This window comes from Aethalodelphis obliquidens, unplaced genomic scaffold, assembly GCF_003676395.1.
Source record: "Aethalodelphis obliquidens isolate GAN/ISIS:26980383/991018 unplaced genomic scaffold, ASM367639v1 scaffold32, whole genome shotgun sequence".
In the NCBI taxonomy this organism is placed as follows: Eukaryota; Metazoa; Chordata; class Mammalia; order Artiodactyla; family Delphinidae; genus Aethalodelphis; species Aethalodelphis obliquidens.
Genome location: NW_020837976.1, coordinates 20,093,516 through 20,109,294, shown reverse-complemented (window position 1 = coordinate 20,109,294; position 15,779 = coordinate 20,093,516). Strand labels below are relative to the sequence as shown.

Here is a 15,779-nt window from a genome sequence, read left to right as displayed (position 1 = left end):
GTAATTTAGACAGGCTAATATAAAAAATTTTCACTTTCAAACAATATAAGAATCTCTAGCACTTGCATCTTTAAGACAATGCTACCAAAAAAGTAGGTGGTCATCTTGAAGGTATCACCAAAAGCTCTACATTTTCAAATCTGTTGGAATTACAGACACAAAAGGCCATGTATTATGATTCTCTTTACGTGAAATGTCCAGAATTGGAATATCTACAGAGATAAAAAGTGGATGAGTGGTTGACAGGGGCTGGAAGAAGGAGGGAATGGGGAATGACTGCTAATGAGTACATGGTTATATTTTTGATAAAAATGGTCTAAAAGTAAATAGTGGTAATGATCGTACAACTTTGTGAATTCACTAAAAAACCATTAAACTGTACACTTTCCAAGGGTGAACTTTATGGTATGTGAATTATATTTCAATAAAACTATTATTAAAAGATTAAATTTAAATTAAAAAGTAATCTGACAGAATTCATAATGTCAATTTATACTACAACAGACATCATTCAGAGCCTTCCACCTGTTCCAATAGCTTCTTTTTTACCTTGGCAAGGCGGCTCATCTGATCTTCTGAGAGAGTACTGCTTGTTCTGCCAGGAGTTTTTGTGGGTTCTGATCCATCTGCTTCCACGTTAGGCCAGACTTTCAAGTCATGCATCCCTTGGCGAAACATGCTAGGCAAAAAGAGAATGTTCAGGACAGAATTAAATTAATGTAGTTCATTATGGGAAATTTCAGATTCGTAAACAGAGAGAATTCTACCAAGGAAATGCATGTCTCTCTTGCCAAGCTTTAAGCCTCCAGTGGGCTGTAAAGCAATTAACCAAGCAACTAAAATCCATGTAACACTGTTTTTCACGTTCCATTCTTTTCTCCTCCAAGCAGTTAGAACTATTACAGAGATTCTAAAGGTAAACTGGAAACAGAGAAGCATCAGTAATGGACCACATGCACTTCAACACGTCAGTGGAGATCTTAGAAACAGAAACCAAATTTCTACCCAGCGAAAGAATGTCACATTTACAATGATTGAAACCAAATTAAAATAATTATATAACTTTCTACTTTAAGTGACAATTCAGCATAGTAGACAGCGGAGTTGAACTGCCGAGGTTTGGATCCCAGCTGTGCCACCTATTACCTACAAGACTTTGGGTAAGTTACTTAACTTCTCTGTGCCTGTTTCCTCATCTATAAAATGAGATTATAAAGAGGAACTGTATCTCACAGAGTTGTTAGAAAAATTAAATAAACCAGTACAAGTAAAAAGTACTTAGAATAGTGTCTACCACGTAATAAGTATTCGATAAATGTTAGGTATTATTTTCCTTTTCACTGGGTACAGGCTTATTTTTCTCCCATCTTCTTTTCCATAAGAAAGATGTCTAAAAGGGAATACAGTAGTGGATTCAGTAAGAAAAAATACCCATGTCTACAAGTCAGAAATTTAACATATTGTTGAAATTCAGCCTGAGCTGGATGATCCTGCTTTAAAGTAAAAGACTACATGACCTCTGACTGTCATGCTTCTGCTTCTGCTTCTTTCAAAAAGCTACCATGAAGACCCACAGTAAAGGCTGAACAAACTTATAAAAGAAGCTCTAGACAAATATGCTTTTTAAATACGCTGTCAAGTTTTGAGTTTTGTTTCTTTGAAGAGGTTTAGAGATAGTCTTCTGTTAGTGTGTTTTCTTTTTTTAAGTGTTAACAAGGCCTTTCAAACAATATAAAGTCTATTCAAACAGCATCCTCCCAAAGCTGAAAGGCCAAGCTGTCAATCGCAATGAAAAGAATAAGACTAGAAGTGTGTGCAGGTGAGTAGGCAAGTCCAAAGACTCCCATATTAAATAATTTTTTAATTAGGTACACGATGGATATAGTGATGCACTTTTCCCATCTTTAAAACCACTGTACTTAACTGTAAAAGGTTCACATTAATTTTTAAACCATTATTATCATGATCTGACCAATGGAAAATTTCTTAGCAGATTTTCCTGAGGTAATAAAGAGAATTTTCACTGAATATTATGTAATGTATGTAAGTAATGATGCCATAAACATTTAGATTGGAAACTATAAAGGACAGCTACAAGCTGATGAGCAGTATAAGATTAAGGACCAAATATGTTAAGGTCTAAGTTTGGAAATAAACAGGTAATATCCAGCAACCATATCTGCAAAAGCTTACTTTATAGGCCCAACACAAAATGTACTGACTGGTTGTGAAGACTCAATACACCCAATATTTATCTATCATGTTAAAGATAAAAAAAAAAGTGGTATTATTTAAAAAGCCTTTATAAAGTTCATTTTCTTTCCCTTTCAACTGAGAGACATTCAACATAAAGCAGACCTTAGTCTCTAAGAAACTGGGTACAGTAAGGTCATAATACCACTTTCCATGAATATCCTTAAATATACCTTCAGAAACAGCAGAAAGTTTCCCTTCCTTCTCTCCACTTCCTTGCCCCCAAGTGAATAGTTTGGCTGAACTTAACTAAATCAAAAATAAGTACATTTGGCAGGAAGCCAGTTTACTAAATAATTTAGGTGCCTTGGGATGGATCTGGAGAAGAGATTTAAGGACAAGGGGACATGGAAGGTAGGGGTGATGCCAAGTGATTCAAATGATCAAGTGAACATATTACTTTCTTTTGACACTAATGGAACCTTTACAGAGAGTTACACAGCCTCCAGGTGGCAAGTCAGAAGATGCTCAGAGCATCAAGTCCATTTGGGAAATTAAGCCAAACAGGCAAGAAAGAAAACGGTACAGCAGGATCTCCCTCAGACACAAACAGAGGCCCCAGCAACAGCTGCTGTAGATGCTCCAGCTCCCAGTGCCAAACCACTACAGCAACAACTGGCCTGACTTCAGAATTCACATTTGGAAAAAACATCTGCAAGAGAAATATACAGCTTGCGTATGATCCTTTGCCAATTTAACCTAATGATCAATCAATTCTTTAGCTACTTAGGAATCTCACAAGCTAGACTTTCAAAATGAGGACAATTAGTTACTCCAGCCATATCCTAACACATCTGTCTTTAGATTAACTACACTATCCTCCAAGAAGCACTGCTTCACACTGACTCAAGAATACAAAACAGGTATTAGCAAACAGCAAGAGTTGGTAGTCACAGGACTCCCGATACTATAACACAGCTATTACACACTTTGAGGACCACTTTTAAATAGCTAATAAGTCCATACCAGGACTATTTAAGGAACAAGGTGCGGTACAACTGGTGTTATTTATTTCATTGCCTAAGAAACATTTGACGAAATGAAGGTCTAAAGCAGCATTTCCCTAAGTCATGAGAACTGTGGTGGCACATGACATGATTTTTAATGGTAGGTGGAAAAAAATTTGCACAGGCTTCCTCCTGAGATCACACAGAAGACTCATGCTACTTTCTCACCATGAATGTCAGCAACACCATGCAGAGAAGCAGCTGTGACCCAGCAGTACAAGTGGATGTCTGCACTCTGCTATAGCACCTGGAACATCCTGAATATCATATTCTTCCACAATCCAAAGGTGCACAGGAAGTCCAGTATCTTGCGAGGGAATGCCTCGGCTTGTCTCCACTGCATCCCAGTTAGCCTTCAAGGGAAGGCCCCAGGACACAGAGAGAAAAAGGAGTTATTTTAATTTCATAGGGCTTCTCAGATTTCCTTTTTCTGAGGTGCAGGTCACTATAAGCATCAGCCTAGAGGGAACAGTAGGTGATCTAACATGAGTTATTATACATACACGTACACACAATGATTACTACTGATTTCACGTACTTTATAAAAACTTGTCAAAGGCCAAGTAAAACCGTGTCACAAATGTCAATCTGAGAATTGATTTGGCTGTAGGCAGGTCATTTCACTGTACTTCTATGGAAATTTCTATTGTCTCACACCTATAGTCTAGTCAGATTGTCTCCTGAAACTACATCCTAAGGTCAATGAAAATGTATCGATATATGAGTGTTAAAAGAGGTGTTTTCATGAGGGAAACTCCCGCTGTTATTTCAGAAGGTAAACCACTAATGAAGAGGCCAGGAAGAAAAACCAAGAGGTCTATCTGGCTGTTTCTCAAGAAGATTTAACCACTAAGACTACAGTAAGAGTAATAATCTGTTGTGCATTTTTTTTCTATATGGCAAGCAAATTCCACCCTGGTAGAGAAAGTAAAAAGGTACAAACATTCCAGAAAAGAAACATACTGATTTTGTAATATGTCCATTCTACTATAACCTGCCATTTTATCAAAAAACATATTTAAAACTGGAGGCCACGATGTCTCAGACTATGTCTAAATTATTGTTCCTGCATGGATTTCAATAATAAATGTTTCTTTAATAGATACATTAAAGTAAAATACCTACACATTACTAAACAATCAAGCTATTCTCAATGAAATTACATCTACATTTTATTCATGAGTTGAAGCTTTTCTGAGACATCCTATCCTGAACAGAAAAATTCAATATTATAAGGATATCAATTCTCTCTGTAATTCACATATATAATTCAATACAGTTTCCCAACAAAATAAGAATGAGCTTTTTTTTTTAACTGAGGAAATAATATTAATATTTATCTGATAAAATATAGAGACTATCCAGAGAAATTCTGAAAGGACTACGAATGAGGAAGATTATCCGTCTCTAATATTAAAACATTTTATAATTAATAGTATTCAAAACTAACAAGAATAGTTCAGAAATAATGACAGCTAATATTTACTGAGCACTTATTAAGCTCATTACATGTCTTTAGTAATTTATCATCATCAACTACTCTGTGAGGTAAATACTAATATCTCATTTTACAGATAAGGAAACTGAGGCATAAAGAGATTAAATAACTTGCCCAAGGGTACACAGATAATAAGCAAAAGAACCAGGTTTTAAACCCAGACAATCTAGTTCTACCTGCCTTCCTAACCCCCACTGGTTTATAAAAAACTGATAAATTCAACATCATAATTTAAGATTCATGAGCTGCAAGTAAATAAGCAACAAACAAATATATAATTCAAAAGAAAATGTCAAACAGGAAAAACAATATGTGTAACATGTAACACACAAAGGGCTAATTTTACTAATCTACAAAGACCCCTTACAAATTAATAAGAAAAATGACAACTCAAAAAAAAAAGACAAAGAATTTTATGGTATGTGAATTATACCTCAATTTTAAAAAATGGGCAAAGGATATGAAAAAGCAATTCACAGGAACATAAACACAAATGTAAAGGGAAATATCACAATACAATCATCTTCACTCATATTTAATGATGTGAAAATTAATTTAGGAGATAATATTTTTCAATTTTAAAATGGGCAAAAATTAAGAAGTTTGATAATACCTAGATTATGGTCTCTACCATTTGATACCTAAAGGAGCTAGGACTTCTTTCAGAGAGTCCAGGTCTGGGGCAGGAAATTTCCCAATGAGCCTGGAATAGCTTGTCTCCAGAAAGTAAAGAAGCTACCAATGACTACTGGTGTGCTATACTGTCAAAAGAACATGGGATCAACTTGAAGGGGCTCCTACTGACCAAAAATTGGAATTTTTAAGAATTATAAAGAATAAAAAGAACAATGGATTGAAACATTTCAAAACTGTTTAAAAGTTCATGATGAAACTTAAGAACAAAAAACCAAAAAACCATCAATCGTCACTTTCAAGGTTACCAAGGCACCAACCAATTCATTCTTAAAATTGTTAAAGGGGAAAAAAAATTAAACATTAATCTGCCTTTCCTATATGAACTGTATACCAAGGTAACTCAATATATGATGAAAGACCAAGTTTTTTAGAGAAAAGTTCCAATTAATAAACATAGAAAGAATAGAATGTCAACAATTTTCTTAAGATGAAGAGTGATCTCTCTGCTCAGGAGAAAAGGGATAGAGAAAAAACACCCTAAAGGACTATCATGTTTTTGTTTTTGTTTTACAATTAACTTCTATTATCTGTAAATTTTTAAAAACAAAATTAACTTTCCTATTATAATCATTACCATTACAGCAAATTAGTGCTTTAGTACTTTTTAAACCCTGTTTATTGTCCTTTTTGTCACTATTATGACAAAGCAGAAAAACCCTATAACAAAGCAGTTACAGTATATGACAAATAGCCTTTTTTTCCTAAAAATAAGGTTCTAGTTTCCAATGACTATTTCCTAATAGAAATCACATTACCAATCATTAACAGTAGAGAAATACAAACTGTGTTTTTTAATTAATCTATCTGCATCTCCTGAAGGAAATATGTGTCAACTTCAGCCTCAAGTACTACAGAATCATATGTATCCAATATGTATCCAATAGGTTTCACTTCCTAGCACAGAGAACCAGACTGGGCATAAACTATTAAGGTCAAGAAAGAAAAGGGCCAGAAAGCAACAACATTTCCATAGGAAAAGAAAACGCTTACCCGTATTTTCCAAACAGTGAAACTGTTGTTCCTCCCACAGGCACTGCCTTTCCTGGTCCATACACATCCCATATAGTCAGGGCCACTTGCGCATTCCTGGGCAGGTCAGGGTATTTCACAGGCAGTTTTAGCCATTCATTCCAGCTATGGAAATAAAGTCAACAAAAACATAAAGCTAAGGAAAGAAAGTCAACATAAACATACGTGTATAACTTTCTTTTAAGTTAACAAACCATACAAGAAGGTTTGTCCAGAGAAAATGTCAAAAGATTAAGTTAGTAGTACAAAAAATAACGTGGCACTTACCTCAATTTTGCTCTACGCAACTTCAATTTTAAATACAGGCATATCTGCATTTTATTTCACTTCACTTTATTGGGCTTTGCAGATATTGCATTTTTTACAAATTGAGGTTTATGGCAACTCTGCATCTAACAAGTCTATGGGTACCATTTTTCCAACAGCTTTTGCTCATTTTGTGTCTCTCTATCCCATTTTGGTAATTCTTTCAATATTTCAAACGTTTTCATTATTAATATATTTTTTATGGTGATCTGTTGTAAGTGATCTTTGATGTTAGATGTTACTACTATGACTCGCTGAAGGCTCAGATGATAGAATTTTTTAGCAATAAAGTAATTTTTAATTAAGGTATGTACACTGTGTTTAGACACAATGCTATTGCACACCTAATAGACTACAGTATAAAGATAACTTTCATATGCATTGGAAAACCAAAAAAATTGCTTTATTGCAATACTCGCTTTATTGTGGTGATCTAGACCTGAACCTGCAATATCTCCAAGATATACCTATAGAACACATGAAAAAAAATATTCTGAAAAACAAAGCTCATGAAAAATAACACTGGTAAATTCTTTAATCAAGAAACTCAGACATCAAGGATTTACTGTATAGCATAGGGAACTATAATCAATATCTTGTAATAAAATACAATGGAAAAGAATAAGAAAAAAGATATATACATATATATGTATAACAGAATCCCTTTGCTATATACCTGAAACCAACACAATACTGTAAATCAACTATACTTCAATGAAGAAAAGAGAAACAGATGATATCACTAAGACACAAAGAATATAATAATAGCTAATAAAAATCTGGGAAAACACATAAACCTATTAGAACCAAAGTTGTTTTAGAACTAAACTGTGATTTTTTTTTTTCTGTAAGCACTCTCCAGAACAGTTTTTTATTAAGAAAAGAAAGAAATCAGAATTACTCATATTATACTCAAAATGCTGCTAGGTATAACATGGTCCTATAATATACATCAGTATCTCAATAAAGCAGAAAAAAAACAAAATTTTAAAGAGATCAAAGGAGACCATCCACTAACTTTGTAACATGAAGTTACTAGACTGCTCTGGACAGATATGTGACAACTTTTTACATGAGATTTTTCTTCCACTCAAGTTATTTCATAAATACCAATAATGCTTAGCTATTTTTTTAATGCTTTCAAAGCATATTTTTACATATGATTTCACTAAGGAATGTTTGTTCTTACTAACAGTAATGACAGCACAGTTCTCCCATTTTTTTTACTCTCTATTCACCTCTGCAAATTTTCTTCTGCATTCAAACTTAACACTGGATTTATCTGATCATCTCAACTTCCTTAAACAACAGATGGCTTTTAAAATCCCAAAAGAAAACTATGCAAACAACACACAAAGTAATACCCAGCAGACACACAGAACTGCTTCTCTCTGTTTACTCAAAATTATTCTCAAAGGGCATATCCCAGTCTAGGTCAAATACACCTGCATCAGTAAGAAACTGAACAGAATTTCACGAACTTATTAAAGAACAAAACATTTACATCCACCATATAAATTCAAGAACCTACAGGAAAATTAGAGATGGCTTTCGATTTAAAGGAGACTCTAAACATCATTAAATCCTTTTATTCTATGAAGTTCTTAAAGAAATAAAATACATGTTTAAAAAGCCTTTCTCCCCTACAGACAAGCTTAAGAAACTAAATGAATTTATTTAATTACTATTCACATGGTAGGCCAGAATAAAAAGGTAAATACTAAGCAGTGTAACCTTATGCCAATGAACAAACCACAAAGATTAGTTAACACAGGCTAAAGTTAAAGAGAAAAGTCAGTAACAATATCCAAAATGAGCTGTGAAAATACTCATCCTTATATTCTGTCCTTTGACTAGGAGAATACATGAGAGCAAGCAATCATTTGCCTCAAACCTTTTGCCATCCAACACCTGACCCCCATACCTCTTTAAATTAAAGCAAAAACACTTTACCTGTTTTACATACTGGGCTTCTGCAGAAGATTTCTTTTGAAGAAAATGAATCTGCAGCTAAAAAATAGTTTGAAAACTACTCAAGATATTCTAGAAATTATGAAAAGATCTGGTCAGATATCAAAGAACTGTGTATTTTGAACACCATTTTGTTCTCTCCCTTCCCATGAATCATCCCTTCTTCATGCCCCAACTCTAATTAGGCTTAAATTCACCTGGCAACTTTCAAAATATTCCAGGATTCTAAAGCTTGATTCTGGATGGTATGACTTCCCACCACGTACCCCACACCCATACACCAGTGTACTAATTCTCTAGTGTGATTAATGCACTCCTAAATCCTAACTTTCTAACTTTAAAATTATATTAGATAGTCTATGTCTAAAGCCATTTCAAATCCTCCATGTGACAAGACAAAACATAAATTAAAAAAAAAATTAAACCACTTGCCTGCAGAATAATATTCATATATATAACTTAAAAATTTGCAGTATTTCACACCTAAAGATGATAATTTTACCCTAAGTGTAACTAAAGAAAGTATAGGTTTCCTCCTCATGGGCTCTCTTATTATAGGACAGGATAGAATAGAATATGGTAGAAGAGATTCGGATGAATTTTGGATGAGCTTCTCATTATTTGAACTCTCACAACTCACTATCAGAAACTCAGAAATAGATTTAGACAATTTGGAATCTCATACTACCCCAAAATACTTTCTGAAGTGCAAAAATTAAGATAGCAAGAGATCCTTTTGTGGTATAATTTATTTCCCCCCCCCAGTCTACAGAATCTTCTTTTAAGTCAGTGCTTATAGAAAATAAGGGCTGTATAAAGTTTGCTCTTATTTATTTTAGAAGTGCTATTTTTGTTTTGATGAATTGGTAAAAACTTCAACTCTTAAATACTAAAGAGCAGGATGTACAAAATCTGCAAATGTTTCCCTTAAGCCCAAAGAGTATATTTAAAAGAAGATAGGGACTTCCCTGGTGGTGCAGTGATTAAGAATCCACCTGCTAATGCAGGGGACAAGGGTTCGAGCACTGGTCCAGGGAGATCCCACATACCGTGGAGCAAATAAGTCTGTGCACCACAACTACTGAGCCTGCGCTCTAGAGCCCGCAAGCCACAACTACTGAAGCCCGCGTGCCTAGAGCCTGTGCTCCGCAATAAGAGAAGCTACCACAATGAGAAGCCCGTGCACCACAACGAAGAGTAGCCCTGCTAACCACAACTAGAGAAAGCCCACACACAGAAACGAAGACCCAATGCAGCCAAAAATAAATAAATTAATTAATTTTAAAAAAAGATAAAAACCTATCCTCATATATTTACCCAACGTAAGGTATTTTCTCAATCTATCTTCTACACAGCTGTTTTAAACCTTTTAATTAAAAAATAAAGCCATTCTAATTATTTTAGAGTACTTTGTTAGTTTCACAATTAAAAAAATATATAAACTAAAAACCTCAAACCTTGAGAGAGCAAATATGAAAGTTTTTATATCCTTGAAAATACATAAACAATGCAGAGAGGAGCTGGTAAATGGGAGGAAGAGGAGAAAGATGTTCATCTCCCTATAACTGGGAATTTGCTTTTGCTCTAATCTCTTTTATTGCCAAGGCATGGAACAAAACCACCATACAATTTCCCCCAAGAAAAGTGGAATTCTCCATAAATGTTGACTTCCTAGACCTAAATTTGTGGTTCTAAATCTTTTGGGGGGGTCACAAGCCACCTCAAAAAGTCTAATAAAAGCTTTGAGCTCTGTCCCCGTAAAAATGCGCAAGACACAAAAAAATTCTGCATACAATTTCAGGGTTTTGTAGATTTCCTGATTCCAGTTTAAGAACCTCTGATACAATTATAGGAGTTTTGGTGGGTTGTTTTAGGTGTAATGATGATATGTAGCTATGTTACAGACATAAAGAAATATTTAAGTTAAGATGATATAATATTTGGAATTTGCTTCAAAATAACATTGGGTATAGCTGAAACAAGACTGGCCTGAGTAAGTAATTACTGAAGGTAGGTGAGGGAGCCCTGGAAGTTCATTATATTATTCTCTCTACTTTTACAGGTTTGAAATTTTCCAGAATAATAAGTACAAATACATATATATACTCGTGTGTATATATATCTAGCCACAAAAAGACTACTAAAGAAATTACACCATTAAAACAGTTGGTTTCAGTGTAGCCAGATCATCAGAGCTTAGGCTTCTGATCTCTCCACAAAACTTTTCCCAGTCTGCTGGGCCACACTTGGTAAACAAAGGGTTGTATCCTCAACAGTACCGCCTGGGAGTCCATGTGGCCACATCCTGTCCTCCATGAATACTGTGGGCATAAACTCCTTCACTGAGAGGCACACAACCTGTGTATCCTGTACCAAGCCTACCAGGGTACTGAATAATACTCACGAATCAAACATTAAAACTACACCACACAATCTATCAAATAAGAAGTGTCAAGAGATTATATTAAGGACCTACAATACTATCCTGGATAAACGGGAACTTCATGTTCATTACATTTACCTCGAATTCCAACAATGGCTTGCTAATGCAGCATGCTTAATAAACTTAAAAAAAAAGTTAGTTTCACATTTAACATAAACAACTGATCCAAACAGATGACAACATATCTCTCTCTAAAGATCTGAGTTCCAAACATTAGCTTAGACAACATTCTCAGACAATCCAAAAGTGTTTCTGTGTTCAAGGGCGTAGAATGGGAGCAAATTTAGAGACGTGTTTTTGGTTTGGGTCATTTTGTGAATCAGTCAAGTTCTCATAAAAATATGTCAATATACTCAATACAAACATAAATTCACTTCCACCTCAATTAGGCAAATAAATTCACTTCCACCTCACTTCCACCTACTTTATCTGAGTAGGTTCCTACTTTAAACTATTCGATCACTGCTTATAGGTATTAAATAAAGAATTTAATTCCTCTGTAATCCCAAATAATACTTTCAACATCTATAAACAAATGGGAGAATAGTCTGGAACCCACCATATTCAAGAAAATAACTTACTTCCATCTCGTACTAAATGCTTTGTAGGATGTTCTCACTGGCAAGGCCAGAGGCTTCCCTTCTGCAAAAACTTGGCAAGTAACATAGAGGTCAGAACATGTTTCTTGGTACAGTCCTGAAAACTTCAACATTGGGTCTTCTAGAACAGCTTTATAACTCTTTTGTTCTCTCTTCCCTTCCAAACTTCCTCTGAAAGCATAAAAGCAATAATGTTTAGACACATTTTTAAAAGACAAACACAACAAATACTAAGAGCTTATGATTATGTCACAGTAACCTTATGCTACCTGAACATTTTCCTATAGATGAAATTAAAGTCATTTTTTCATTTACTAAAGGTCTCCTAAAATACTAACATGCCTAAGATCATTCTTAACTTCATCAACATATTTCTTTATTTTAGGCTTCTTAATTTTAAACCCTGTCATCAACTCTTGTGTCTACCTTCTAGATGTCACCAGCTTTCCAAGCATTAGTTTCATTTTATTAACCTCAAGTTGACCACTTATTCCTGTAGTCTTTCAACAACATTTACTGTACTAAGCACAGAAGTCCAGAAATGAAAGACAAGATAAACAATACAGTGTTACAGGAAAATATTAAGTCCTTGCTCTAGGGAGAAAACTTACTTTTAATGCATATTTTTTTATGCTTTCATTTTTTTTTTTACTATGTAGATATCTAATCAGTTCTTTAAATTAAGAAATACAGTGTTTTAAGTAGTAAAAGATATGCATAAAATTATAAAAGAGGTAGGAACATTACTTGGAAATCAAGATTACATCATATATTGTGCCAGGCATTTTATAGAGACTTTCTTACTTACTTTTCACCATATTACCATGTTATAAAACATGAAGCAGACTCAGAGACCAAGCTTATTATCCAAGATCACAAAGTAAGTAACAGAGCTGAGAATAAAAACCAGGACAGAGGAAGCCAAAGCCAATGTTCTTCCCATTACCAAAAGATATATCAGAAAGTCTCAGGAGCACCTAACGTGGCTTGGAGGTAGGGCTCGTAACCCAGATAGATGCCTGAAATGAGCCTGAACAATATATGAAAGATGAGAGCCAGAGGCAGAGAGTCATCCCAGAATAAAAGAACAGCATATACAACTGAAAAAAGGCAAGATAGTGTGTCTGACGAACTACAGGTTGGTATAGCTAAAGCATAAAGCTCATGTGGAGAAGAAGCTAGAGATGAGAATGAAGTGTAGGGGGGGCAATGAAGCCAAGTAGCCATCAAATTCAGTACAGTGCCTCACGCAAAATGAAAATTCAAAAACCTGTTAACTGAACAATTTGAATTGAGAGAAATATAATCAGATTTGTGTTTATGATACTTTGGCAGGAGTATAAGAAAGTAATGGATAGGTGGGACTGAAAGCAAGATCAGTTGGAAGACTTTCAATCAAAATTAAAAGGAAAAGGGTAGACTAAGGCTAGGGCAATGGGGTTTAAAGGGGGCATGGATCAAAGATACTGAGCAGGTAGATTCAAGACAACTTGTAAAGGATTAAACAGAGAAGGTGAGAGGGGCTGTCTGTGTGAATCCGTATGACTTCTTTCCTGTCTTAACCAAAATCAATGAATGATGCTAACAATCACCAAAATAGGGTGAGAGAAGATACGAGTTAGAGGGCATGCTAATGATGTGCTCCATTTTGGACAAGCTGCTTTTGAAGTGCTTTGGGACATCCAAAGTGACCATGTCTTGTGGGCAGTTTGATATTCAACTATGGCACTAAGAAAAGAGACATCAAAGTGCAAGTTTTATTAAAACCACAGACACAGATGAAACGGCCTGGGGAAAATAAACAGAATTTTAAAATTTACTATTCTCTAACTATATGATTCTAAACTGATACTTCCTGCCCTCCCCAAAACTAGTCTCAGACGCTAAAAGGTGGTTTGTACTGAATTTTGCCAAACTTCTAATTTATGCTTTATCTTTTCCTCAAAATACTCAATGTGTGTCTGTTAATAATGGACAAATTTTAAAAAAAAAATTTTCTTCTTTCCTTTTAATGTTCAAATGTTTCAAAAAAAAAAAAAAAAACATTCATATGTCCAAGAAATACTGAGAGGAATAAGACTGAAGGAAAGTCCTTTACCAGATGATGGCAATACAGGTCCTGTATAAACATCTACTGGTGTATGCTATAAAATTACTTTAAATGGGCGTGTAAAGTATTATACAAAGGTACAGTTTGGCATATTATTCTTACCACCACGAAATGAACAGTAAAGGACTTGTCAGAGTCTGAAGTAAGTAACTTCTGGAAACAATCATTCAAAGGAGCGTCTAATGACTCAGAAAATGTATTTACTACAGGTATGTAGCCCTATGTCTGAGGCACATTTGTTGAATACTGATTAAAACATATGATGAATGATGTTGGGATTAATAATCTGTGATAATTTATAATAGTTTTCACATATGAAAATACATCTATGAGACTGCCAATGGACATAATTTCCAACTTGGTGCTACCTGTTCCCCATCTCAGTTCCATTATTCTCATCTCAAGATGTCATGCCCTGGACCTTTACTTCAACTGTGGTATACCAAGATTTTCCTGCAAGGCTCTCTTATATATTCTAGTCCCTTTACACCTGGAGCCCTCCTCATCTTTGACTGACTCCCAACTTCCCTGGCTAAGCAATGCCAGACTGTCGTAAGACTCAACCTAATCCTCTATCACCTCTCGTGTTTTTAGTACTACCTCCATGTGCTCAGCTACCTTATCTGCCTGTATCTACCTCTTCATAATTTCTTCAGTCTCTATTCCACCTTCCAGCCCCGTTTTAAAGTAAGATCTTCCAATTATTAACGGCAGGACGACGATTTAACCAAGACTTAATTTCTTTATCTGTAAGATGAGGCAGTAATAATCCCACAAAAGGTTGCAGTGAACAGCAAAACGCTTTCTTCAAAATAAACCCTGTGGGACTTACGAATTTATTCCTACAGCTGTCCTGCTCACTGAGACCACGTCCTCAGTCCGCGCACACGGCCCCTCTCCAAACTCCCGTTCACCTCTGTTTCCCTGGCTTCAGCCTTCCGGGCCGTCCGCAGGCCGACCATCAAGCTAATAAGCATCTTCTCTCCCCAACCCATAGGCCCCTGCCTCCCCGCCCCTGAAGCTCAGCAATCCCAGTCCCGGTCCCCAAATTCTCTTACATTTTAAGCTGCACGTTGATGTCCAGGTCACAACTGTAGATGTAGTGAAACTTCTCCGCTTCCCCCATGACACCGCCGGCCAAGAGCTACACCAAATGCTGAAAACTGGGAGCTGGGACGACTCCGGCACTGAATTTGCGGAGCCGCACAACACAGGCTCTTCCGGTTCCGCCTCTCAGCCCTGGCTCCGCCAATCCCTGCCGGGAGCGCGACCTCACGCAGCGGAACTGCCCGCCCCTCCAAGCGTTCTTTGCGCATGTGCAAAGGGAGCCCACCATCTTCTTGAGTGTAAATAGAATTCCGGGAACGCCGCCTATTTGATTACATACCAGACTTCCTGTGTTCTTCCAGTGTTAGCGGTGGTTTGTTTCTTGTTTGTTTTTTGTTGTTGTTTTTTAAAGAAAATAAGAAACTGTCTTTTGAGCCTGAGCTATTTCTAAAATCAGTCCAAAAGGAAATGCAGTTCAAAAAGAATTATCACAACTTTCACTGGCTGGAGGTTGGTTAACCAGGGAACAATCACAGGAATTAGAGTTTTAACAAGTTTAAATTTCAGGGCCCCTTCCAAAACGTGTAGATTTAATCATGTATTTGCTATCTCAAGCAAAGATTTCCTCTTTCCGTTATAAAGAGTGGAGGAAGGACTTACAAATATATGGTCTACTTTAATCAAAGTACTTGGGTGCTTGTTTACACAGGGTGTATTCAGACCCAATATATCTTTGAAGACCTAACCCTTGTTAGAACCTAGAAACATCCAGTAACAGCTCTAGGACTCAGATTTCTGACCTCTAAACTCCTACAATGTT

At 35.7% G+C, this 15,779-nt stretch overlaps 1 protein-coding gene across 5 annotated transcripts in view; it reads right to left on the bottom strand.

Moving 5' to 3' along the window:
* Positions 1-15,103, bottom strand: part of PIK3C3 (phosphatidylinositol 3-kinase catalytic subunit type 3) — a 157,737-nt gene extending 142,634 nt beyond the window's left edge. For all 5 annotated transcript variants that reach the window (XM_027127842.1, XM_027127843.1, XM_027127846.1 and 2 more), the window contains exons 1-4: positions 14,971-15,103; positions 11,785-11,973; positions 6,445-6,588; positions 550-679 (exon numbers count right to left, since the gene is read on the bottom strand). In XM_027127842.1, coding sequence (XP_026983643.1) covers positions 550-679; positions 6,445-6,588; positions 11,785-11,973; positions 14,971-15,038 — 531 coding nt within the window. In that variant the 5' untranslated portion in view covers positions 15,039-15,103. The remainder of the gene's footprint in view (positions 1-549; positions 680-6,444; positions 6,589-11,784; positions 11,974-14,970) is intronic.
* Positions 15,104-15,779: the final 676 nt, after the last annotated feature.